Source organism: Nilaparvata lugens, chromosome 10, assembly GCF_014356525.2.
Source record: "Nilaparvata lugens isolate BPH chromosome 10, ASM1435652v1, whole genome shotgun sequence".
NCBI classification, from domain to species: domain Eukaryota; kingdom Metazoa; phylum Arthropoda; class Insecta; order Hemiptera; family Delphacidae; genus Nilaparvata; species Nilaparvata lugens.
The window spans coordinates 4,298,677-4,326,423 of NC_052513.1; the positions used below are offsets into that span (position 1 = coordinate 4,298,677).

The 27,747-nt window shown below is 31.9% G+C and overlaps 1 protein-coding gene across 2 annotated transcripts; it reads left to right on the forward strand.

The window, feature by feature from the left end:
* The first annotated feature begins 10,531 nt into the window (after positions 1–10,531).
* On the forward strand, positions 10,532–27,684 carry LOC111051349 (annexin B11). 2 transcript variants are annotated; one of them, XM_022337848.2, is made up of 10 exons: positions 10,534–10,650; positions 12,836–12,878; positions 14,783–15,322; positions 18,115–18,291; positions 18,944–19,148; positions 20,697–20,776; positions 21,531–21,603; positions 23,197–23,370; positions 24,898–25,079; positions 26,030–27,684. In XM_022337848.2, the coding sequence occupies exons 3-10, from the start codon at positions 14,792–14,794 to the stop codon at positions 26,084–26,086; spliced, it is 1,479 nt and encodes a 492-aa protein (XP_022193540.2). In that variant the 5' UTR covers positions 10,534–10,650; positions 12,836–12,878; positions 14,783–14,791; the 3' UTR covers positions 26,087–27,684. The 2 variants fall into 2 exon arrangements, with proteins under 2 accessions (XP_022193541.2, XP_022193540.2); XM_022337849.2 differs by lacking the exon at positions 14,783–15,322 and having other exon boundaries at positions 10,532–10,650.
* The last annotated feature ends 63 nt before the right edge of the window (positions 27,685–27,747 follow it).

Genomic DNA, 27,747 nt, shown 5'->3' on the forward strand with positions numbered 1-27,747 from the left:
TTGTCATTTCTATGATTCATCTACTTTACCATCTGGCTGAAAGCATCCGAAACACTCCCCCAAGTACGTCATAAATGAGTCTCATGAGACCACATTCATGACGTGTATTGACGTCATGAGGTGACTTGACTCACATTTGAAGGCTGAACGGTCTGCTGATATTGATAGAACTCTGGAGGCGTAACAAGTTTTGAACTTGTACGCGCTTTTTATGTTACAGTCTGGCCAGCAGGGAATTTCCCTCACCACTGATATTGACCCAAATAAATTGTTGCGCAACACATACTTTTTGGGAAGCGATGCACTGTAATTAATGTTATCGCAATACGAGAATTACTATTACAACTCAAATTCAGGTACTATTACTAACAACTTTAGTGGTCTCAGTGATAACAAATGAGTTAAATTCTCATACTGTTTTGTATTACTATCATCGGAATTGCATGACTCTGTTTCCCACATGAGTTACTACTATAGGTAGTACTTAATCAGCTCTTCAATTAAAATTTTATGAGAATAAATGAGAAATTGCATTTGTTCAAATGCTAATGAATGTGTCAATATTTGCAGAAGCAGAAGTTTTCAAGGTGGTTGACAGCTTTTGATTTGGAATTTACCTCTATGTAGAGCCAGCCCTTCAAGCAAGCTTAACATTCCATCTTCGGGATTTTTCCAGGACATTGAAAGAGACAATGCGGCTACCTCAAGCGTTGCATTTACAATTCAATAATTTATTTTTATTATTATACTGTATACTGTGTTGTATACAATCTAATCGAAAGCTGAGGCTATACATACCTCATAGGCATGTTTATGGCTGTGTAACGGGTGGAGGTATTAATAACACTACCCCACACTTGACATAATTTGTAACGGTGGGAGGCCAGGGGACTTTGTTAGCTCCACACTTTGTAACAAGAAAAATATATAATAATTGCTTTCAAAATCTCCACTCAACTATTAACCTGTTTAAATTATTTGAATCCACGGTTGGGAGCTTTGGATGGATTCGTTCATACAAATGCCAAGATCTTCACTATTAACAACACCTGTTTTAGTAACTAAGTAACTTATCACGAGCCAGGAATGTTTTTTTTTAATAATGCTACTGAAAGCAACCTGAAAGAAAGGCACAAAAAACTACAATAATTCAAACCTCTCAATATTCCCCATATTACAGCTGTATATGAACAAAGTGTATAATGTCCTTGATGAAGCAATACAAACAAAACAATGAATATTACTTGATTTAGGACTAAGCTGGTTAGTGTATCATATCTGTAGCCTATACTGCATCCAGCTATTGAGGGCTGAGCTATTTCCAGTCAATCTAGAATTGATAATATTGATGATTGTATTGGCAAGAAGTTTTATTTCCATTTCAGACTTTTCGCCTAGTTTGAGAGCAAAATGTTCTCTGTATGCCTCCCCAAAGAATCTGCCCAATCTTTTATTATCAAAGTGTGATAATTAATGCAATTTTTGTATTCGAATTAATACGTTGAATGACTGATATGGTATTATTTTATAACAATATGGAAGCACACGGGAAATCCCATGAGTTGATTCTCAATCAATATATTCAAATTCATTTATTTGCCATAAAATGATACAGATTGATAAAGAAAAATATTCTAACTTACAAAATGGCACTACCGGCAAAGAAAACTTGTGCGCCGGCAGTGAGTTCGAACAACTAGGTACAGCAAACAGGTCAATAGAAAGAAAAAGAGCTTATTCAAACCACTAGAATAAAAAAAAATATTCATAACACAAGAATGAAACACTACATAATGGATATAGATAATTTAAAATAAACATCTATACGGTATCCTAATCCAATCCAGTTGTATAAGATTCATTATGGATTTTGTAATTCTATTAATAATGAATTCAGTTGGGACTTTATTTATAAACAAGTAACACTGATATTCATACTGATGTCTACATACACTTAAGCTGGTAAAGTCAATATCAAATTGTAATGGATTGGAGGGACGCAAATTATATGGATTATTAAATTAGACCATATTAGATTATTCCAGTTTAGGCCGATTTCTGCTCATATAGCCTCAATATTGATATTTATAACAGCCAATTCATAGCCCAGACTTGTTACTTTGGCAACTGTTTGTTTGATTTTAGTAAGTGTTGCCGTGCTACCAATTTTTCCTTAAACGGTTGGATTAGCATTTAACACCTATCACCTAAGGAAAGTTGTCGGCTCCAATAAAATAGATTCTTGATAAACTGTGAATGGATCTATTGCCTATGAATGAGAAATCCAGTTTTCAGAGCAAATTAACTTATAATCTTCAGATGAAAATTTTGGCAAAACACAGAAATATACAAAGAACAATAACTTACAAGCCTAATGATTTCAAGTAACTACGAACTAAAATACTTATCTAGTTTACAGTTGAAACACAGTGGCTATTGGCTTTACTACACTAATAGCGAATTTTGCACAAAAATTTATATAAACTTCAATCTAAAACATTAATAAATTCATTTAAACAGACAATAACTCAGAGCACAAAATTATACAAGCAACAGCCAGCCATGTTTTTCAGAAGAAGATCAAACAGGAAAAAGACACAAGTTGCCAGTCACAAAGACAACGCCTCCAACATTATAGACACGTCACCAAAATATTATAATTTACAAGTTTAGAATTCATATTCTACATCTGTTCTCAATAAAACTTTATTTTGAAAATGTTATTTTAAAATTTTTTATATATATTCTATTTAAATAAACGATTTATTCTGTTATTTGTTAACCCTGCCTCGGTGACATTATGGAACAATGCAACAAACATTTACGATAATAAATTCTCCGTCAAAAAGTTTATCCGTCTATTGATAACTCTGACATTTACTATAAAGTTCCATAGATCTCGAATTGAAGATTCGATTTAAATGTGAGAAGAAAAATGTAATATTACAAATACCCCCCTCTTGACATAAAAAAATTTTACTGTTTGAAAATTTAAAGAAAAAAATTACATTGACCCTAATGAAAATTGTTGAAATTTAAATTTGAGAACAGTAACAATTTTTCAAAAAAAACAATACATGTCATCCAAAATTATTGAAAATTATTATAAAAATTCATCAATAGCGTTTGTTATATGTTTCCAAACAATATCTCAAAATATAGAATATCAATATTACTTTTGATTTAGCTTTATAATTTAAAGAAAAATATCTCAACAGAAAGTTTAATATGTAAAGAATAGTTTTTTGAAATTGCACATAAATTTAATAGATAGAAAAATTTAATTTTTTATTGCATAAAAAAAATTATTTATGTTGAATGGAAAATTTATTATTATTATTTATTTTTTAAATGAATTGATGAATTGTTACATTTAATTTTCACATAAAATTTCAATAAATCAAAAAATGTTCATTTCTTTCACTATTGCCGCGGTTGATTTTATTGATGCACATTTGGAAAACAGTCCGTTAAGGCACTCAGTATGATTTTCAGTTAAGTGTGACTCCAATGTGATGACGTTAAGTGTTGGGCTGATCTGGATGCACGTAGTGTTGGGCTGATACTTGTAGTCGACTGCTGCATACCAAACTCGATACAGGTGACATCTCTGTTAGCATTTCTTCATGTTTGTAGTAGACGGCTGCATTCCAAACTTGATACCGGTGACATCTCAGTTAGCATTGCTTCATGTTTGTAGTAGACGGCTGCATTCCAAATTCAATACAGAGTCACATAAATTTTGTATCATATTTGTAATTATACAATGTACATTTCAGGCTTGAAATGACAATGTAATTTGTTTTTTGGAAAAGAGATAGACGCTGCATACAGGATTAATTTAGGTGAGGATTAATTTAGGTAAGGTTTGGTTTTTTTTGATATTTTCAGCTTTCAAGGTTAGAGTTCTGCATACAGGAATAATTAGGAGAGGATTTTTTGAATTAATTCTTTCATGATACTGTGACTGTTCTTCTGAATTCAAAGTTGTGAATGTGAACATGGATGGCAATTACCTCCAGGTAATGCAGTAGTGTTGAAGTTTGAGATACAGAGTCAGCAATAAGCATTGGCATTGCTATTGGCGTATGCTTTGGTGTCGGCTTTGGCATCGGCGTTAATATTGGCATTGGCGCAGGCATTGGCATTGGCATTGGCGCAGGCATTGACATCAGCACAGGCATCGGCGTTGATTTTGGTGTTGGCATCAGCATTGGCGCAGGCATTGGCGTAGCTATTGGCATTGTTTTTTGTTGTTGGCATTGGCACAGATTTTGGCATCAGCATTGGCGCAGGCATTGACATCAGCACAGGCATCGGCGTTGATTTTGGTGTTGGCATCAGCATTGGCGCAGGCATTGGCGTAGCTATTTGCATTGATTTTTGTTGTTGGCATTGGCGCAGATTTTGGCATTGGCATAGCTATTGGCATTGGCGCAGGCATTGGCATTGATTTTTGTTGTTGGCATCAGCATTGGCGCAGATTTTGGCATCAGCATTGGCGCAGGCATTGGCGTAGCTATTGGCATTGATTTTTGTTGTTGGCATTGGCGTAGCTATTGGCATTGGCGCAGGCATTGGCGTAGCTATTGGCATTTTGGCGTAGTTATTAGTGTTAATATTGTTGTAGGTATTAGTGTAGGCATCAGCATTGGCACAGATTTTGGCATCAGCATTGGCGCAGATATTGGCTTCGGCGCAGGCATCGGCGTAGATATTGGCGTTGGCATCAGCACAGGCATCGGCGTAGATTTTGGCGTAGTTATTGGTGTAGGCCGCAGCGTTGATTTTGGCGTAGATATGTCACACTAGTTCGAAAATCACCCAAATGTTCTTAACACTCTTCATGGCGTTCACTTGTTACTGATTTCGAGATTCACATGATAACTATTTCAATGTTAATGTCTGTGCTGTACCTGTTATCTTAAAATGCTTATAAACTAAGAAGAAAAACTTGATTAGGCTATCCATACAATCTAATACACATAAAAATTATTTTAATATATATAAAATGAAATTTGTTAACATCTTATTATACAGTCAGCAATACATAAATTGTGAAATATGGACATATCAATGATAAATTAAAAAAATTCATTTATTCACTGTTCAAATATCAACATTTTAATCCATTCTTCAAAATAGAAATATAATTTCATAACACCCTGTATCATTATCAAAATTGTAAAAAACAAACATCATAACAACACAACAAAATTTAATTTCAATACATATTTCAATAATTTCAGACATTTGGTCTTCTATTCAATCATTTCATAATATATTTGCATTTCATTATTATTTAATATAACATTTCATTTATAGCATGTTCATTTCACATTTATGATTTATCATTCAGGGTTTCAAAATTATTTAGTTTTAATTTTGTTCAAAAATTGTATAAAAAGCAAATTATTTAATATTATTAATCATCGTTTGTTGGATACTATAGTTTATTTCGACTCTTCAATGTTCTAAACACAAACTACATTTCATGACAAAACTTTACTATCAATCATTAAACAAGAAACCATTCAAAACATCAATAATATTTTGCTTCAAAGGCAAACAATATTCATAATTAATCATCATTTTGCATCTATGGCAATCAACATTATTAATCATTATTTTTGCATCTATGGCAATCAACATAAGTAATCAACACAAAAATATTATCTCATTACTGCCTCTCTAAGTCATAACCTCTGTTATTCCTTCTTTAGGCAATAATGGGTTTCCATCTCAAAAAACAATCACATACCAGCAAAATTCTAATCAACAAACCCCACTAAAAATTCTACATACACTCCAGCATCCATTTCAAATGATAATCAATCATATCAAAATTTATAGAATAAACAGTTTTAAAAATTTAGAAAAAGACATCAATTACAAAAACTTTAGTGAAATTTTAACCTTTAACTCATTTCAATAATAATATGACAATACGTTTTTTATTAATGGGAACATTATTATTAAGTTAACTTTCATTAATACATCTCATATATATGGTGACACAATTCATTAATACTTTCAAATTTGAAGTTTTATTATTATAACAAAAGAATTATACATAAGATTAAATTCAGCATGTTCTAAATTGAACCATTTATTTTTAAAATAATTTAAATTTAAAGACTGTATAATAAGTACAAACATTTCAAGATTATAATACAAAGATGATCAAGATGAATAATGGGTAAATAAGTTCCCTAAAAAATACAAACAAGAGGAAAAGAAAATTGGGTAAATAAATTCCCTAAAACAATACAAAGAAGAGAAAGATTAATTAGAGCCTATCCTACATGTCAGTACTGAACTTTCATGAGGAAGTATATTAATAAAATATACTACTATGGAATTTTGTAAATTCCAAGTATGACTCTAATTTGTTATAATTGTGAGCTATCACTCCCACAAAAACAACTGGTGAAGAAAAAAAAAATGTTGACTATTGTGACTGGGTGGAAAGTTCCTAGATGTCTGTAAGGCAATGTGATAGCAGACTCTAGTATCGGACACAAAAACAAAAGTATGCAAAAGGTTTTACAAACATTTGTTGTTGCAGTCATAAGGTTTTTATATCGCAAACAAGTAGGTCAGATAATCGAGTCCAGCCATATGTGGTTCACGCCCACACCTCTAAAAAAAATCACACCTACTTGTCTACCAAAAATCCAAAGTATTGGACAGCAAAGAAAAAATAAAATGCAAAATGGGTTAAAAGCCCAGAAGAAAACTATAACCTAATTACATATGGCTTATGGCACGATATGCAATGAAAGATGAGAACATGGGACAAAATTGCTCTGAAAAACCTAACTACCTAATATGATACCTAAAAAAAATAGACATGATTAAAATATGTAATACATGATGAAAAAATATACCGCAAGCAAACAATTATTTACACAACAATGGATAGATTTTAGAAAAGTTAAGTTTTATCAACAATTTAAAGATTAGGAAAATAAGCTACTATTTCAACTTCTAATATTATTTCAGAAAAAATACAAATTTAAATGACTATGGACAAGATTGGTTAAGATATGCATCATAGAAGAAATTTACTGAATATTACACAAAGACAGGAAAGAATCGAAAATTGAAAAGATTAAGGGCCAAGAAAATAGGCTACAGGAAAGAAAAAAGATACAATTATGGACTCTTACCATACGTAGTATTTACGGTCATTGCTATTCTGAATCCCGGCATGACACAGGATTCCTAATCATTGTGTGTTGGGGGATACCCTTTCATCATGTGATTCACTGTCATAATCTTGTAAATAAGCAACTTGAAACAACCTTTGAATACTAATACATCAATGGAAACTTTGCGTTTTGTTCTCTTCAATAGCATGATTTTATTCATGGGTTCATTTATTTCAACCAAGCAGTTTTGCCTACAAAAGTTCGTCATGGTCACTTGAGAATGCATAGCATACATCTTTTCAATTCTCAGTTGAAAGTTGAACTCATCAACTTGACTCAAAGCAACATTCATTTTGTTGACATTATTCCTAACCTCCACAGAAACCTGTCTCATGTAATCATTCATTTTATTTATAGTTTTCCTAACCTTCAATGTAGTAATCTGATCCATAGAAACATTCGATTTGTTTACTGTTTTCTTAACCTTCAATGTAGCAATAGTACTTTCTTGATAGTTGACTTTCATGAAGACAACTCCCTACCTACTTCTTTACTCAATTCTACACTTTCACTATGGTTGACCTTTCAACAACAGTAACTAGGCTTACATTGTCAGAAACTTGAATGAGTTGATCTTGTAACTTAACACTACTATCATCCTGCTTCAATTTGTTTTCATCTTCATGATTATCACTCAATGTTTCAGCAATTCTTGCTTCATATCATCAAACCTAGCATTAAACCTAGCATTTTGCTCATCAAACCTAGCATTTTGCTCTTGTTTAAATTATCAAACAGTTGTGTTAAGGCAGCTATTAACTCATCATCATTTTTAATATTTTTCATATTATATGCCATTTTGCTAGTCTGCACAGATAATATATTCATTAGGACTTGATCTCTCTTGAACCGATTTCCCACTCAGCAACAAACCATTCATAACCTATCAAGATATCTATCTACTAATAATTTCTATAACCAGGGATTTCATGGTGTACCATTTGGGACATATTTATTTTGTAATTCTGTCCCACCACAGGGGTAACATTTGCCGTGGTATCAATTTTTCCTTAAACGGTTGGATTAGCATTTAACACCTATCACCTAAGGAAAGTTGTCGGCTCCAATAAAATAGATTCTTGATAAACTGTGAATGGATCTATTGCCTATGAATGAGAAATCCAGTTTTCAGAGCAAATTAACTTATAATCTTCAGATGAAAATTTTGGCAAAACACAGAAATATACAAAGAACAATAACTTACAAGCCTAATGATTTCAAGTAACTACGAACTAAAATACTTATCTAGTTTACAGTTGAAACACAGTGGCTATTGGCTTTACTACACTAATAGCGAATTTTGCACAAAATTTATATAAACTTCAATCTAAAACATTAATAAATTCATTTAAACAGACAATAACTCAGAGCACAAAATTATACAAGCAACAGCCAGCCATGTTTTTCAGAAGAAGATCGAACAGGAAAAAGACACAAGTTGCCAGTCACAAAGACAACGCCTCCAACATTATAGACACGTCACCAAAATATTATAATTTACAAGTTTAGAATTCATATTCTACATCTGTTCTCAATAAAACTTTATTTTGAAAATGTTATTTTAAAATTTTTTATATATATTCTATTTAAATAAACGATTTATTCTGTTATTTGTTAACCCTGCCTCGGTGACATTATGGAACAATGCAACAAACATTTACGATAATAAATTCTCCGTCAAAAAGTTTATCCGTCTATTGATAACTCTGACATTTACTATAAAGTTCCATAGATCTCGAATTGAAGATTCGATTTAAATGTGAGAAGAAAAATGTAATATTACAATATATCAAATTGTAATGGATTGGAGGGACGCAAATTATATGGATTATTAAATTAGACCATATATTAGATTATTCCAGTTTAGGCCGATTTCTGCTTGTATAGCCTCAATATTGATATTTATAACAGCCAATTCATAGCCCAGACTTGTTACTTTGGCAACTGTTTGTTTGATTTTAGTAAGTGTGATTATCATTGGTGATGCCTGTTTGAAACTTGAATGGATTTCAATAATCATCGTCGATTCAATTTTAGTGGTGCTTCCATCAATGCGTGTTCAAAGCTGTAACAAACCTTGATAATATCTCAGCATAGATCACCAGATAGTCCATTAGGAAGGAATTAGCTATTAGGCTACAACAGTTCAGAATTATAAACCAAGAACCTCCGTTATTATCCCATTTATAATTCATAACTGAACTGGAAAAATGGACAGAGGCTATTTTCGTCAAAGATGACAGTGATAAGAGACCAAGGTCATTCCACTCCACAGTGGCTCATCAAATTAAAACTAGATCTGAATTATTTAATTTGATGACACTGTTCAGGTGAGGTGAGCTGTAAAATATACCTCAGAACTCAACACCAAGTTCAACATTTTTCAGTGAGTGATATTTTGTCGTGCTTATCAAGAAATATATTGTCTCTAATAATCGATCTAAACTTCCATAAGGTTTATAATTGATTTTTATTGAACACACGCGGTCTGCTTTGAGGGAATTGCATGAGAAAAATAATAAAACAAGATAATAAATCAGGTATCTTGCTATTAAAAGTGTTGTATGTATAACTTATAATTATGCTATTTCACATGAATTAATTTGAATAATAGGAGTATATAATTAATAGTAACAATCATTCAGGACAAATAAAATTGCAAAAGATAACTGAATATTATATTTTGATTTTTTCTTTAACATTATTGTGACTATTAATAATAATTAATTAGTTGAAGGAAAACTAGTTCAAAAAGTAAAAGGATTTAATTGAAATAGGTTTTATCAAGAATCTATAATTTGAAAAATATATTTTGGTTTTTAATTTTCTTATCTTAGCTTCTAATTTTTATTAAGTTTAGCCACATCTAAATTTGTCAAAAATTGAAATTTTTCTGTTGAGGCCATAATTTCAGTACGGTAACTTAACTTTTTCCAAATTATAGTTTTTGTAAAAAGCCATACGTTTATTGATTCTTAATATACAATACTATTAATAAAAATAATGGAATAGGCTATAACTAAAATTTAATGCATCATTATTACTTCAGCATTCCTCAACGGATCTAACGTTAGAAAACTATTTTTTTTATGTTTATCAAGTTAATTCAAATTTATTTCTTTGCTCTATTAATCACTACGGTACCGAATTTTAAATTCATTCTAGGAAATATCTTCTTTTCTTCTCGCACATTTCGTAGTATAATGCACAATACGTGCTACTTGAATTTATTTTTAACATTCGGAGAAAGCTATTACAAGAGAAGTGCGTCATTTTGAGCGGGAAATTTACATGTGTTGGTACTAGTGGCCAGCCTGACTACTGTGCCAGTCATCTACAGGCGTGGTAACGCAACAATTTTTGACAGTAGAAGATCATCTCTGATATCGTCTGCATTGAGTTCTCGTAGCATCTGTCTTCAAAAAGTGTTTATCAGGTACGGTACGATTGTGATTGATTTGCATTCCAATTGATTATTTGTTCTACAGTTATTCCTACTTCTATTATTTTATGACATAAATCGGTTTAAATCTTTATGAATAGAATGGTATTTGTTGAAGTTTGGTTATGTCCCTGAACTATGACGTGGTGTTTTAATGTGGATAATTTATGTTGAAACCTGTGTTTATTATTGTGTCATGAATTTTTAATGTGTTATCAGGAGTCTGAAGGATTCATAGGATAATATTTCAGTTTAATAATTAATGTGAGATTTCACTTTCTCTGTGAACCATACGGTATTCAAAAGAAAAACATTACCGTAGCCTACTTGCCAGGAAATCTACCTATAATTTTTTTATTCATTTTTTTCCAATTTTCTGTTTCAGTAAGCACTATTTATATCGGTATAGGCTGGTCCTTGAAAATCTAAACTACCGTACCGCAATGCTAGATTTCCTGATCGTACCTATTGCTCAGATTTTAAAATTGAAAAACCAGATGAATAGTAGTATATAGTAATATATAGTACCAGAAGAATTAAGATTTTAACTTACAAGATGTATTATCAGCATGAATTTTTTTTCTGTTAACAAAATTTGTTTAGCTTTATTTTCTATGATGAGTCATGTTGATAGAATAAATAAAATGTGCTACCGGTATATTTTAAAGGAAGGGACCCCACTTTCTTGCCAGTTAGCCTATTATATGAATTTCTAGAAAAAAATTATTTACCACATAATTCATTCTGCCCGCCTACCTAGACCTATACCTAGATAAGTTCAATTTTTTCCTCATAACCTACACTACATTTTTCTAAACTTTATGATCTCATCTCCCATGATCAGAAAATCGTAGATATTTTTTTACTGTACGGTAATAATCTATCAAACAAATAGAGTAGTTTCATGCATCAGATGACTATTCAATGATCTGCAGAAGGATGTCTTCTGCTTACACTTTCTTTCATCAATCTAGTGTAGAAATTTAATCAAAGTAGTGGTAGGAAAGTTAAGAATTTTTTGAAAATAGTGTGAGGTTGCATGGGTTAAGAGGGACTTGCACATTATGAAAGTACGGTAGTATTCTCTTGAGGTGGATCTGTATTATAAGATTAACTATTCTACTGTATATTGATATATTTTGTCCTATGACTTCACTCATCTTATTTTCTAAAAATTAGTCAGGATTGAGTGTTATAAAAACTCATCTAGGATACCAAATTCAAACTGCAAATAAATTCGTCACAGTAGATAGTAAACTCTGGAATACTTTTCCTATTTGAAAGGAATAGGCTACACACCTAAATTTACATTTATAAATTTTCTAAGTACCTAGTAGCCTACTTATACTTTCTATACATTATTCTGATCTTGCGGACAGATAAGTATTAGAAGAAAGCCTTGAGTTTCAAAATTTTTCAGTCATAATAAGATCAGTGTGTTTGGTTCATGCAATTTATTAAAAAGAGTTCCTTCTGTTCAGCTGTAGTGCTGTAGAGATATCCACCACTTCCACTTTCTCCCTGTAATCAAGTGGTTTGCTCCATATTTTCGAGGCTGTTATTTACCAAGGGTTGTACTCCTCAATGTTCACCCGCTGAGATCTTATCAACTTATCCTATTATAGACTGGCTTCCATTAGCAACCTACTAACCTAGAATCCATAATGCTTCACTAAAGAAAGCTTCCTGTTTCCAAACCCATTTGTCATAGTACATCTCTATTGATGATCAAGTTACAAAAGCTTATCTATACGTTACGTTAGTCTACAATACTCATTAGTTAATGATTCATTTAATAGTGACATAGCCCACTTAATTAAAAAACCAAACTGATGCTACTCTACAAAAACAATTAACTTATAACATTGTTATTTTTGTGGCTTTTTGTTATTGCGTTGATAAAGAGTCAACAGCAGATAATTAACAGTATTACTTATGCACGTTGAACACGCAAAAATTTTATTTTGAAAATATCATTCCCTTTTTTTGTAATAATTTCCTTTTAAAGCCTAATATATTTTTGTTTGTGTTCAATGAATCTTCACCAATAAAATTCGAAACCCCATTATTGATTATATTTATAATAGATAATGTTTATAAGAATCAATCAATAGAATGTTGCTCTTAAATTTGTTTGTTTGGAAAGAATTGTTTCTTATACAATTTTGTATTTTTTCAGAGTTTGAGTATCAAAATGAGCTACCCCACCGTATAATCCACAGGTGAGTCTTTTAATAAAATCTTCAGAAAAAATTAGATTAATCTAATGCTCTATTAATAATGCTGAGTGTTTTCGATTTAAAGCAATAAAAATTGACAGCACGCAACAGTAGCATGTTTAACGCTGAAGCTCATAGTGCATGACACAAAATTGACTATAAAAACTTTAGCTTGTCACCTTGAAGTTTAGATTGAGTAACTGAAAAGATCATCAGGCTCCAAAGTTTATTTTTTCAATAGGTAATGTATAAGAACTAGCAAACTAGATTGTACCATGCATAGAACAAAAATAGAGAAAAATTTCATCTTTTATCTTTGATGCTGGTGCTTGTTACTTGCACCACAGAAGAAGGAACCCATAGAAGAAGTCGGGGTGTATCTGGTGTTCACCTACTAAAGGTGTTCACTCATTAAAGGTCTGCGGTTTAAATTAGTTACCGTATATTGAAACACATTTTTGAATAAATTGATATAAATGTTTTAACACAGAAGAGAACATCAAATGAAAACAATAACTAATGTCAGACAATAACTAATGAAAAACGGCTTGGTGAACAAGCCGTGGTCACTTACACAAGGTATAGGACCTTTATCAAGTGCCACCTTTAGTGGCTGACGCACTCCCAGAAGTTGCTCTTCACTTTTTGCTTTCACATACTATGAATTCAGCTGCAGTAATTTAACTTACTAAAATTCTTATTATGTATTGTGATTAGAGGCCTGCTCTATAAGTTAATTACTTTGAAATGCATGGAAAATTTGCTGTGTAGGTGATTTACCTCGGATTACTCCAACTCTGGACATTGATTCCTGGTTCCATCCCTGGACATTAAGGAATACAAAATGCCTCTTTTTACCAAATTGAAATTGTATGTAAATGAGAGTCAAGTTATTATCTCAGTTTAATGACTTCTGAACTACCGTATCCTATTATCAATTTCCATTGAGTAGGTTTTTACACAATATTTTTTAGGCTCAGCTTCCCTCTTGTGAGCTACTAACATGATTTTTTCAAATTAAAACTCCAGCAATGATGCGTTTATTCATTGGGATTAAATCGTTTGTAATTTTTGAAAATAATATCAAGGTGTATTTGCTCATTGAAGGGAGTGTCATTCTCTGGTCAGTACATCGTTCTAAATATATCAATAGTATCAACTCATTATTGATTTGCAACAAGGCGAAATGATTATTTATTCAAATCAATATGTAGTCTTTCCTTCCTTATTCTTCAATTTTTCAAATTTAACAGTCCTATCTGTAATTTTTGTAGATATCACTCATGAGAATAAAGCTGCGTTTACACCAAAGTTAATAACAAAATGTTAATAACTTAATCCTTATAGATTCTATTAGATTGAACATAACTTATCAAAATGTTAATAACTTAATCCTTATAGATTCTATTAGATATACAAACGTATACAAACGTATGAAGAACTTATGTGTTTGTCAAGCTCCGTTTAATCTAATAGAATCTATAAGGATTAAGTTATTAACATTTTGTTAATAACTTTGGTGTAAACCCAGCTTTAGGCTGCTAGATCTCACTATGTACTGTGAAATTCAAGTCACAAACTGTAATATAATTTTTTCTTTTATTAATTTTGGACGGCAATCTAATTTTGAAACTAGTTTTGATTGTAGTCTATGAAAATTGGTTTGAAAACTGTACTTCGAATGAGTTGAAGTTCAGTGCGTATAATCCATGAGTATAGTAGTTATATATAATAATTGTTTTGTTGGATATATACAATTTTTACTCAAGCATTCAAAGAACTTTGAAGCATTACTTTTGAATCTCTATTTACCATTCACAAATAAACGGTGTGAATGATGTTTAATAGAACCATTCACGGTTACATTACTACATTTTCTAATACGGTACTCTATTTTTTTTATCTAGGGACCAGGAATGTACCCACCCCCTGAGCATATGACAACACCACTAAGCTATCCAATCAACCCAGGAGCACAACCAATGGGAGGATATCCCAACTACCCTGCAAACCCAGGCATGCCATACCCATCCAACCCATCACAATACCCAAGTTACCCACCTAACCCATCTCCCTACCCAACAAGTAGCCCATCAATGCCCATGCCCACATCCAATCCTTACCCTGGACAGGCTTCACCTTACCCACCGGGTCCACAGGTGTCGCCGTACCCACCTCAAAACCCACAATACCCACCCCAAAATCCAGCATACCCACCTCAGAGTTCAGCATACCCACCACAGAATTCAGCCTACCCACCTCAGAATCCTCAATACCCACAAAACCCTTCCTACCCTTCTGGACAGCAGGCCCCATCAGCGTACCCACCCCAGAGCGCCCCATACACTTCACAGACCCACTCTTATCAGACTAATGCCCCACCCGCTAGTAATATGGGGGGAGCACCTCACTTACCAGCAAGTCAACAGTCCAGTCAACCAAAGAAGGTGAGATATTCACATATTATGAAGTGATAGTGACATAACCTACATTTTGATTTGGACTGTGGTATAAATTTGAAAAGGGGCAGTTTTGGGCATCAGCCTGTTGTAGGCCTACCTTTTCGTATATTGTATAATAATTGTACATGATAGGATGAATTAATATTAATATGGCATGATTTCGCTTCAATTGGAATCAATTAAATAATAAATTTAAAAACCTACTTTGTGAAAATAATCAAGAACTAAAAATTTTCTGAAGTGAACAACTACAAGACTTAAGCTGCGCTTACACCAAAGTTATTAACAAAATGTTAATAACTTAATCCTTATAGATTCTATTAGATTATACATAACTTATCATACACATGATGAACATATGTGTTTGTCAAGTTCCGTTCAAACTAATTGAATATATAAGGATTAATTTATTAACATTTTGTTAATAACTTTGGTGTAAGCGCAGCTTTAACCTATTTCAAACTATGTGTAACCTTATCTAAATTTGGGAGAGGAATAGCACAAGTTTACCCTATTTTCCTCTCCCTATTATTTTGAGGATGTAATTAATGTATGAATCAATAATTATATAAAGAAAGAAATTATGAACTTATTAAAATACTATAAATTATTAAACCTAATCGTATTGAATGAAAGTAACCAAACCAAGCTAGTTCCGTTTGGAACACCACCAACTTATCAATCTGTAATAAACTCCGAACTTCGGGAAGTTTACTACAGATCGATAGTGATATAACAATCGGAACTTACTAGTCTTTCCTTGGATAATGTGTTATTGTTCTTAAATTGAGATTAAAACTTCAATTTAAGTTAAAAGTGTCACAACCAGTCCTATCTATTATCTCTTCATCTACTAAAATAAGACAAACTCGTTTCAGTTCTCACCATCACCTCATCATGTGCGATCTTCAATTTTTACTAGAAATTGATCATTATGACGTAGGTAGCTATTAAAGCAAGTCAAGTTCAGAAAATTATGAAACTTTAGTCATATTGTCGCAGTAGAGCATCTGCATGATTTGTGATTGCATTATAATTAATTTTAGCATCATAATAATAATCAATAATTACCGTATAACCAGATAGGGTAATATCATTTCAAATGTCGTGATGGTGAATCATAGCCTTTACAAAAGATAGATATAAAAGGAGGAAAATATTTATCAGTTTGACATTCTATCATACGCTAATCTGCTTTTAATTCCATTCAGATTGGATAAATTACATATAATCTGGCATGACTCATTGCACGATCATTGAATTACAACATATTTGCACATACAATGTATCATATCTCACTTGGTTTTAGTAATTACATTCTTCACTCTATCATAGGCATATCATAATCTAATATTTTATTTTATATTCTCATATCAAATATTTATTGCTCAAACAACAATTTAATCAAATACTTGTTGACTCTCTATTAATGTTTACTCTGAATTCAGTTATATCATTGTAAATTACCTTTCAGGAGCTCATGTGGGCAGCATCCACAATAAAAAAATGAATTTGATTATTTATAACAAACAATTTTCTACAATGATGTCTTTTATTAGGATGAAAGATCAAATCCATCATATTATTATAACAAAATATAGTAATATTGTATGAAATTGATGAACCAGCTAACTAATGATAAATCACTATAAATGTGTTTCTTATGAACGTTCAATGTTATTTTGTTAATATCCTCAAAACGGACTAAGGAGTGAGGCAATTTTGTTGGCCAATGAACTCGATCTGTATAATGACTCAAATAATAAGTAGTGTTAAAAATTTGAATTTGATCGGTTAAAGTAATCATCGATAAAACTCACTAACAAATACATAAAATAAAAAATAAACCATCAAACAGACAACGACTCCTATAGTTGTATCATATAGTTGTATCATACAACTCCTATAGAGTTGTATCATTATGTTGTATCATAGCATAAGAAGATATCCCATGGTATAGGTAGATTATTATTAAGGTGCGTGCAGGCTTACGCTCTGCTCCGCAATCGAACGTCACTCGAGCAGATCGATTGATGATCGACCGGGGAGCAAGAGTGGAACGCGAGAAGAGCTAACATCTCCCGTAACGTTCATGATCGGAGCGAGTGCGGAGCGTGTTGGAGGCGCGTATATCTGTACGCACCTTTATGTTCCAATTTTCAAGCCGATTTTTGTTAACTCAAAGATTGCTGTCTATTATATTACTGTTTTGAAAGTGTAAGAACGGCACAGTAAGAGAGACACATAGCGCCACATAGCTTCACGAAACAACTACAAGGACTACCGGCTATAGAGTTAACATTGAAAATTGGAACACCCTATACCATGGGATATCTTCTTGCGCTATATTTTCTCTAAATGGTTTAATCAACAACCATTTGTTGAGAATACTTATACTATGGTTATTTATACTTATACTTATACTATGTTTGAGATTAATTTTACTTATGGTCTCAACCAATATTCTCAGCAAATGGCTGAGAATACTCATACTTATGGTCTTAACAACCATATTTATTCCCTATATCTTCTCTATACTATGGTTGTATCCAGTCTCTAGAGTCGTCTTTAAGAACTACCACGGTCGATCATTTTCAGTAGTAAGTTTGAAGAGCCATGTACAGTACAAAATCATATAACTACTGCATTGCATGTTACAACAACCTTGTACAGTTTTGTCATTGTACAGTTTTAATTAATTATTATTTCTCTAGAACCTTTATCATTGTTGCATATTTTTTAATATGATGATTTTTTAATATGATGATTTTTTGCAGGGTACCCCCACTGTTCGTCCCGCCAACCCTTTTAATCCCACACAGGATGCAGAAGTGCTCCGCAAAGCTATGAAAGGTTTTGGCACTGATGAAAAAGCCATCATCAATGTGCTAGCAAATAGGACCAACGCCCAAAGACAGGAGATAGCTGTCAAGTTCAAAACTCTCTATGGAAAGGTAATTAATTAAATCTGTCTCAATTTCACTCCACACTAACATTTCCGCTTACAGATAGCAAACTGAGAAAAATTAATACAGTAGTATTACAAGATAAATAAGTAATCGTAGCATTTTAGTTGCATGAGATTGGAAGGGAGGGTGATGAAAATATTCTTCACTCTGTCTACAGGTGTTAATCAATTCTTAGGCCCAGTTCCACAAAAACCGGTTAAATTTTGATCGTGATTAATTTCACGAGAAACAAACAAAGAATGTCTAAACTACAACCAAGTTATTATATAGTGTTTCGTCATGGAAAACAGCATCAATTTCAGAAGAGACTTTTTTAAAAAATAGTCTTCTCTAATTTTTTGATGGATGTTTTCCATCTCCGGCCAAATTTCCATTCATATTCAAGAATACAATAATACAATGTTACATACGGATTGGCATCTTAGTTCTCATATTCATTTTATGAATATGATTACTTTAATTGTTTACTTTTTTCTTGAGTTCAAAACAATAAATGTTCTTTCTCAATCCTGAAGAATCTGATCAAAGACCTGAAATGTGAATTGAGTGAATACTATGAAGATAGATTAAAGCTTATCTTCTCTGAGGCTTGTTTACTTTTCTCTTGAGCTCAATTGTTCCTTTCTCAATTGTATAGGATCTGATCAAAGACTTGAAGAGTGAACTGAGCGGTAACTTCGAGGACCTAGTGGTTGCTCTGATGACTCCAATCAGCTCCCTGCTGGCCAGAGATCTGAACAAAGCTGTCAGCTGCATTGGCACTGAGGAGGAGACCATCATTGAGATCCTATGCACGGCCACCAATCACGAAATATACGCTATCCGAACAGCTTATCAATCAAGTAAGTAAAATGAAATGGAAACGATTTTTTATTCTGAAAAACATATTTAAAAAGAATTGAAATATATACAACTGTACTGCAGTTACTTTGAGCTTTTGCCCTTCTATCTGCTTACACACCTCTTGTTGTTGATTTAATAAGGTTGGGTTGTAGAGGATGGAAAAGATTGAAAGAAGATAGAGATGCTTGGAGGAATGTTGTGGAGGAGACCAAAGCCCACACTAGGCTGTAGAGCTAAAAAATGTCAATAAATAATAAATAAATGTTCATTTCCCAAAAAAAGCTAAAACTACTACATCAATTATTATAGAAAATATTAGATAGTTTACAAATACATACAATAGTTAGTTTCAGAAATTTCTTATTATCTGTCTTCTACATGTTTAGTGATTTCTGTGTGGAAATTAACCTACTCCACTATGGCGTACCATGTTCTAGAGTAGGTTAAGTATAAATGCATACTTTAAATACAATTTATATAATGTATAAATTGTTTTTGTTTTATAGTTAAGTATGTTACTTTATATTACTTCCATTTTGTTCAAGTATACGAGTGGGCTCTTATTGCCTCAACTTTCTCCATCACACTTATAATTTTATTTAAATGTGTGGAGAAATAGACTTTTTATCGATCTATCTATTTGGAATATTCTAATCAAAAATAGGCGGACACGTTCTGTAGCCTACATTGGCAGTGACTGGTTTCCTGTTGTGCTGATTCGATAATATAACAGAAAAGAGGTCATAGATTGCCAAACAATGATAGATAGCAAGAAATAATAGATTACCAAGAAATCTTAATCAAACCCATCATTATATTTGAATAATTTCTATGAGTTGACTAGTGCCTTATGGTTAAAAGTTGAATATTTGTTCTTAACTTTTACAAATTGATGTGAGAACTACATTAAGCACAACGTCCATTTTATCAGTCATCATCGTTTCAAGATTCATCAAGCAACTTTAGTTGCTGGTAAGTTTCAGTTAGCATACTCACAAGATTCAATGATGAATAGTGAAAATTAACTCGTTTATTTATTCTTTATTGATTGATACAATAAGTACCGTACATCATAAAAATGATAGGGAGAGAAAAAATAAGGTAACCTCGTGCTATTCCTCTCCCAAATTTAGATAGGTTACACATGGTAGTCTGAAATAGGTTGTATTTTGTAGTTGTTCACTTCACAAAATTTTCAGTCCTTAATTATTTTCACAACGTAGACTTTTCAATGTATATGCTTTCAAACATAGAAGAAATATTTTACATTATTGTCACTAAAATAGGAAATATGATTAGCTTATAAAAATGTAATACCTTATTCTAGTTGAATTTATTTGAGACCGATATTATATCATTCTTCAATGATGTATTTGTTTCCAGAAAGAATAATGGAAGATTGAAAAATCTGGATTTAATACTGTTTTTTGTATTTGAGTCTATACTCTGCAATTATTCTATTGTTGAATAGTAATAACCGATATTACTGTAAATATTCATTGAAACAGGAAATTATAATTACAGGAATTTTGTCTCTCATTTTTCAGTGTACGGTACATCTCTTGAAGACGATATGGCTAGTGACACTAGTGGCTCTTTCAGACGGCTCTTGGTCTCTCTTTGCCAGGTAAAGTATCACAGATTGTCTCTTTTCTGTATAGGGCTACTTGTAATAGAAATAGAAAGAAAAATAAAAATCTCAGTACCCTTTTTGAATTATTTAATCACAACATGTTTCAACATTCATGCCATTTTCAAGTCAATGAAAATGGCATCAATGTTGAAACATGTTGTGATAAAATAATTCAAAAAGGGTACTGAGGTTTTTATTTTTCTTTCTATCACAGATTAATTGAAAACTGGAATTCAACAAACTTCACATCTGAATCACATTGATAGATTAATGATATTGATGATTGTGAAAACACTCGTTCAAGCTCGTAAACGCTACTAATGAAGCAAGCTGCTATTAAAAGTGTATCTAGATAACTCAGCAGATAGGCTGGATCCAAACTTGCGTCAATTGAGTATCTCTGACATTTCAAAGTAAAATAATGTATGAGTTTAACTGTTTTGAAACTTACTTCCAGGACTATTTCAGAAGTCTTCTTAGTAAGTATGGTGATATAATAGGCCTAGAGATACTTCAGTAACGATTCGATAATTCTACATTAATTATACTACAATGATTTAGATTTAGTAATACTCCCATGTGACCAGTCATATGAGTGAAACTCAAAAAGTTGATGTAATGTGACAATGAATGAATAAATAAATAAATTCTTTATAAGCAATTATTTTTTAAATTTCTGCCGAATTAAAGATCTTAGATTTTTGTCAGTGATGAATATTTTATAACGACTCATTTTTTTACTCAACAGGCCGCTAGAGACGAGAATTACATTGTAGATATGGCATCTGCTCAGAATGATGCTCAAAAACTACTAAGAGCAGGTAAATTGAACAATATTACATAGAATATTTGTAATAATATCATAGGCTATTGAAGAATATTACATGAAATATTTGTGGAAATAAATTTAAGCATCGTTATTTCCTCAATTCTTCTATAATTGGAATCATTCAATCAGTTACTTACTCATGTTTGTGATTAATACATTTATGCAAATATTTTTTAATTTTTTCAATCTCACTATCTATCACAAAAAACTTGACCCAATTCATGGAAAATGTCAGCGAGTAATATATACGATAATTCTTGCTTCCTTTTTCCTGAATGATAAAAAGTCCTCTCATTAGATATTATTTTTTATTACGGATGATGATCACATGAGTTTTTAACTTTTTGCGTGGGTAATTCAGTAAATTTCAATGATTCATAATCATGTAGTGTTTGCAATTTTATAAAAAACAAATTTTGAATTTGATGTTACTTCATGAATGACGATGTTTTATCTAGTTTCAATCATCTATCACTTGGGCATTGACTATTTTCATGCAGCACTAGAATAATATTGTTCCTTGATTTGATTCAAAATCAAAGAATTATAAAATATGTATATGGTTGATGAAGAATACTGTCAACCAATTAATTGAACCATTCATCAATTTATCAAAAACTATCAATAAACCATTTTTCAAATGGTTGATAAATTATATAATAATAATTAATTTGATCGATTCAGTAAATTTCAATAATCCACCATCAAGAAGTTTTTGACAAATTTATTAGTAAAAATCTTGAATTTATTGATCCTTCAGAATGGCGATGTTCCATCACGTTTCAAATAAGCACTATGTATGTCTACTAATGTCCGTTTGCACACATTTATTATAAAATAGTCTCCAACTGACTGAACCATGCTTTTGGATCACAAACCGTTTGCTCCCAATATCCAATTCTCAACATTTAGAATTCTTGGTAGAATGCGGCTTCAACCTGAATCCAACATCTAATTGACAGAGTATTTTACTTACGGAATGGATCAAGCATTACTCATCCATCATTTTTTCTATGTAGTAGAAAAGATCGTAAGCTACATTTGGTAACCCTCTAAAGCAGTGTGTGATATCATAAACTCAACCTTTGGAAAACATTAACTTTTTATCAACATTTTTGAACGAGAAATAGGCTCAGCCTAGTTTTTCCTACAATAATTATATTAGGATTGTAGTATTTTGTAAAATAATAAAATAAAAGAATGCTGATGTAGCACTGCGTTGTTATTACTAGCTACCGTATTAGTTTTTGTCGCCTTTTTCAGTCAGTATATTTTTTTATCATTTACAATCAACTTAAGGACAAAGAAACAGACTACAGTCTGTTGCCAGAGCTCGTAGAGCGCACATCGCCTGTATCTCTTAATTACGTTTATCAGTATGTTGGAATGAATAATAATTCTTGAAAAGCCGGTTGGCTATTCCAGTTCCTCAACCATAGACTTGCACATCTATCATCTGCATCAGGTGATGCTGTAATAATATGAAGTCGATATCAAATTGAATAAGGAAGAGTTGAAGTTGTAAGCTTGTAACAGTAACTCATTTATTGCCAATGCTGATTGTTTCTCCTCTGTTATTTCGTAGGTGAACTGAGATTGGGAACTGATGAATCGTCATTCAACGCCATACTATGCTCGAGGAGTTACCCTCAACTGTCGCAGATCTTCTTGGAGTATCAGAGGCTGACAGGCCATGACTTCTCCAAAGCTATTGAGAATGAGTTCTCTGGAGACATCAAGGATGGCTTGCTCGCAATTGGTGAGTGCTCTTCTGATCAGGTGTTCATTAATTTAATTTCATTAATTGTCAAATACCAAAGATAAAAATAAGAATTGAAAGCTCTGAGTGTTGCTCAAAGCTGCATTTGAAAAATTTCGGACTATATGTAACCCTGTCTAAATTTGGGAGAGGAATAGCACAAGGTTACCTTACTGTGTTTTTTCTCTCCCTATCATTTTGATGATGTACTTATTGTATCAATGAATGAATAAAAACGTCTTCTGTCAGCTCGTGACTTTTGTCTCATGAAGTTCGGACCTGCCTCTTGACGTTCAGTTCCTGTTCTCTTGTATGGGTTGAAATCATAGACACTCAATAAGGAATGTGAGATCAGACTTCAGGCATTTGAAATGAGGACCTATAAGCGTGGTGTACTCCGTATATCGTTAAAAAATAGAAGTCCACAAATGCAGAAGCTATCAGAAGAATGGGTAAACAACTAGATATTGTGCGAGACATTAAAATCAGGAAGTTGACATACCTTGGACACATTATGAGGAGACCCAAGTCGTACATGATTCTGCACCTCTTAATCTAAGGTAATAGTTGGTATGCAGATAAATTATTACTATTAAATTTTGTAAAACTTCAAAGTGAAAAAACACTCACATTCTTTGATGTGGCGACGTCCGTTTCGTGCTGGTATTGCACATTTTCAAGCCAAACAGAAACTGAAGTGTTTAATGTTATGAGGGTGAAATTTGGTGGGGATGGAGGGGAGTTTTGGTGGTTAATGGAGGAGGATTTAAATGAGTTTGTCAAACAGGATGTGGGAGGAAAATTTGATTGACAGACTCATTTAAATCCTCCTCCATTAACCACCAAAACTCCCCTCCACCCCCACCAAATTTCACCCTCATAACCTTAAACACTTCAGTTTATGTTTGGCTTGGAAATGTGCGATACCAGCACGAAACGGTCGTCGCCACATCAAAGAATGTAAGTGTTTTTTCGCTTTAAAGTTTTACTTTTTGTGTAGTTGAGAAGTCTTAAAGTTTTAAAAAATTTAATAGTAATAATAATAGTGGAAACAAGATGGATAACCAACAACAAATGCAGATAAATCTTAGTTTGAGAAATCAAAGAGAAGCGTTCAAATGCACAACACATGACCTTTTTAGAGCGGCGGTGAACAAGATGAGAATTGCCATGATGATAGCCAACCTCCGCATAGGGGAAGGTATACTTGAAGATGGATTTTCAAATCGTAGATGGAAAAAATAACAATGATGGAATTTGATTGAATTAATTCTCTTCCTACATTCAGTCTTGTAGGTCTTGTAGGTATTATTTCTTATAAATTATATATTTATTTATGATTCATCCATAACTATTGTTAATTTTTGAAAAAATGTTCATTCAATTTTATTTAAGTTTTTATAGAGTTTAGATTTCAACTCTTTGCAAAAAAATTGCAGTTATTATATTATACGTAGAAGTAGATTCTAAAATTCAAATATACATCCATGATATCCCTTTCCTCCATTAAATTTATTTCAATTACAGTGAAAACCGTGAGAGACAGATATGCGTTCTTCGCGGAACAGCTCTACAACAGCATGAAGGGATTTGGAACGAAGGACAGAGCTTTGCAGCGTATTGTGGCTGTTCGATCTGAGATCGACATGGTCGAAATTAAGCGTGCTTTTACTGCCAAATATGGAAAGTCTTTAGAGGAGTTTATTCATGTAAGTAGCAGAATTTTATTCGTGATAGGTATAAATTAAAAACTGAAATGATAGATGCCGGTGCTGATGGTGAATCGATGATTCAGAATTGAAAAACATAATACAATTATTAGTAAATTTCTACTGAATGAGGTGTAAACAAAGAAACATTTTCTATCCAAACCTCACAATCAATATAAATTAATTGGATTGATCACTGTTACAGATTAATTGGACTGTTATCAAAACAGTTCAAACTTTCGTTCAATTTAAACAAAACATTGTTCATGTTTTTTGCTTATAGTGATGTAGGAAAATTTAGATTTTTTTAATGTATGGTATAAATTCATTTTACTGATTTTGCTATAAGATGACTGCTGCATATTATTCTCTCGTCTGGTATCCAAAAGATGTGATTTCTATCAAAATAGACTGATGAAAAGTACCATTATTGGGTCTAAATTTTTTAAAAAGGTTAACCTTTAAGAACCATTTGTACTATTTAGAGCCGTTTGGACAGTGGACGTTGGTGAATTAAACTCAAAGTGAACAGCATCTCAACAATCATGCCTGTATGGATTTAATTAAGTTATGATTAATAATTTGTATTTGGTTCAAACTGGCATTGTGCAAACGGCCCTAAGACGAACCCAAACTTCTATTTCAATTTGATTCTGGTTACTTGAAGTTTGAGAAACGTTAAATTTGAACAACCTACAAATAAATGTTGTTAGCAATCAACCCTGTAAATTACGTGTTTAAAAATTATTATGATTCTTATGATATAATATAGGCCTAGTAGGTCTAGTTCAATGATACGGTTCACTTTTATTCTTTCTTCATTGTGGTTTTTGCTTGTTTCAAATGAATTGTATCAAATTAATTACGAACTTTGAATCCTATATTGAAAATATGAATCTTTATTATTTTTAAGCTAGCTCAAATGATTAATAATTGAATATTTTTTTCAGGATGATACGTCAGGAGATTACAAGAAATGTCTTCTGGCTCTCGTCTCAGATGTATAGATTTAAGAAACTTTCAAAATGTGTCACGTCTACTATTCTATAACTACTTGTCAATTCCCATGACTGTAAGTTTTCATGAATCTATATAGAATCCTAATGGATTTATCACATCTGGTTAAGCGAATCTCTGTGTTAATATATATTGTTGTTTATGTATTGAAATGTTATAGGTGTTAGGTTTTAAGTTCAACATGCACATAACTATTTTTCAAGTCCAATTTACTGCATATTAATAAAGTATTTGTGTGAATTATTATCTCTCAAGGAATTCTATTATAAAATAATGAATGGTTTAATATTAATAAAACTATGCTGATCTGTTGAGGTTTTTAAGAAACTTAGACTACTCACTCTTCTTGCCTTGTTACTGCTAAATAATTTATTGAAAAGTGATATGTAATTACGAGTTGTATTCTTTATAGAATAAGCTGATATATAATTGTTGGATAGATTAACAGAGAACTCTAAAAAAACTCTGATTTTGTTGGATACATTCCACTTTTTTCTTAAATCACTTTGAATGTGACTTGATTTTTTTTACTTTTTAATACATATGAGTATCTACACCCCAATTCACAATGCCTTTTTGGAGAAAGGTTTGTGCTTGTCCATATATATACCGTATTTATTTTCATTTCTTCAATTTGGGAAGGCTGCTGAAAACTTAACTAAATTTATCTTTGTATTAAAGAGATGGATAAGTTCTTGAGGAATCAGTTTTCAAAAGAAGTGATGATACATTATTTGTCGAATCCTTAGAGAGAGTCAAATTAATGTTCAACTTTATTGGAAAATTTTAATTTTGTGTCACAAAAATGGAACTGCACTCTTGTTAAATTTTTTATTATTGATTGAATATTATTATTCATAGTTTTAATCCACTACTGTTGATAGTATAATTTGATGAATGGGTGTGTGCAGGAATGTTGGAAGCTATCAAGCTTTACTTTGACTTCAATGAACAAAATTGAATCAGTTGAGTCGATTTCTTACTTTACAATGAGCATTGTTCATGTGTTGTAACTTTCCAAATAATTTTTATTTTATCAATCAAAAATAGATTTTATACAAGCATGATGGAACCAAGAAATTTCAAATCATTCAAGTGTTATCATTCATAGAGTGTACGTATCCTATTATTGTCCAGTTATTCTCTAATTACTTATATATTTAATCACTTGTATCTCCAACTGTTGACTATTCAATCTGTCTTATTTCTCAAGATTTTGCCATAAATTTATTGATCATAGTTATATAAAGTTCTGAAAAAATTGTGGAGAATATTTTTAAGGAAACTAGCAAGAAGATTTTCAATCGATGGATTTGCGAAATGAATGCCAATACTATGCCAATACTCAAATTGTGTAAAATTATTGTTCTAATATTTGTAATTCACTCTTACTCTAAGCTGAGGACATAATTGTTATAATCAAATAATTCGTTGCCTTTCAAAGTCAGTATTAATAGTGATGTTGATTGATCAAATATTTCTATTTTGCATTGTTATTATTATAAAATTGACTGCTGTGCTATTTTTGATAGAATATTCAACTGTTTTCTATATTATATATACTCTATTAAATGTTTATCAATGGTAATGTTCATAATTTACTTCATTAACCTTTTACTATTTACTATTCCAATAATCTTTTAAATCTACA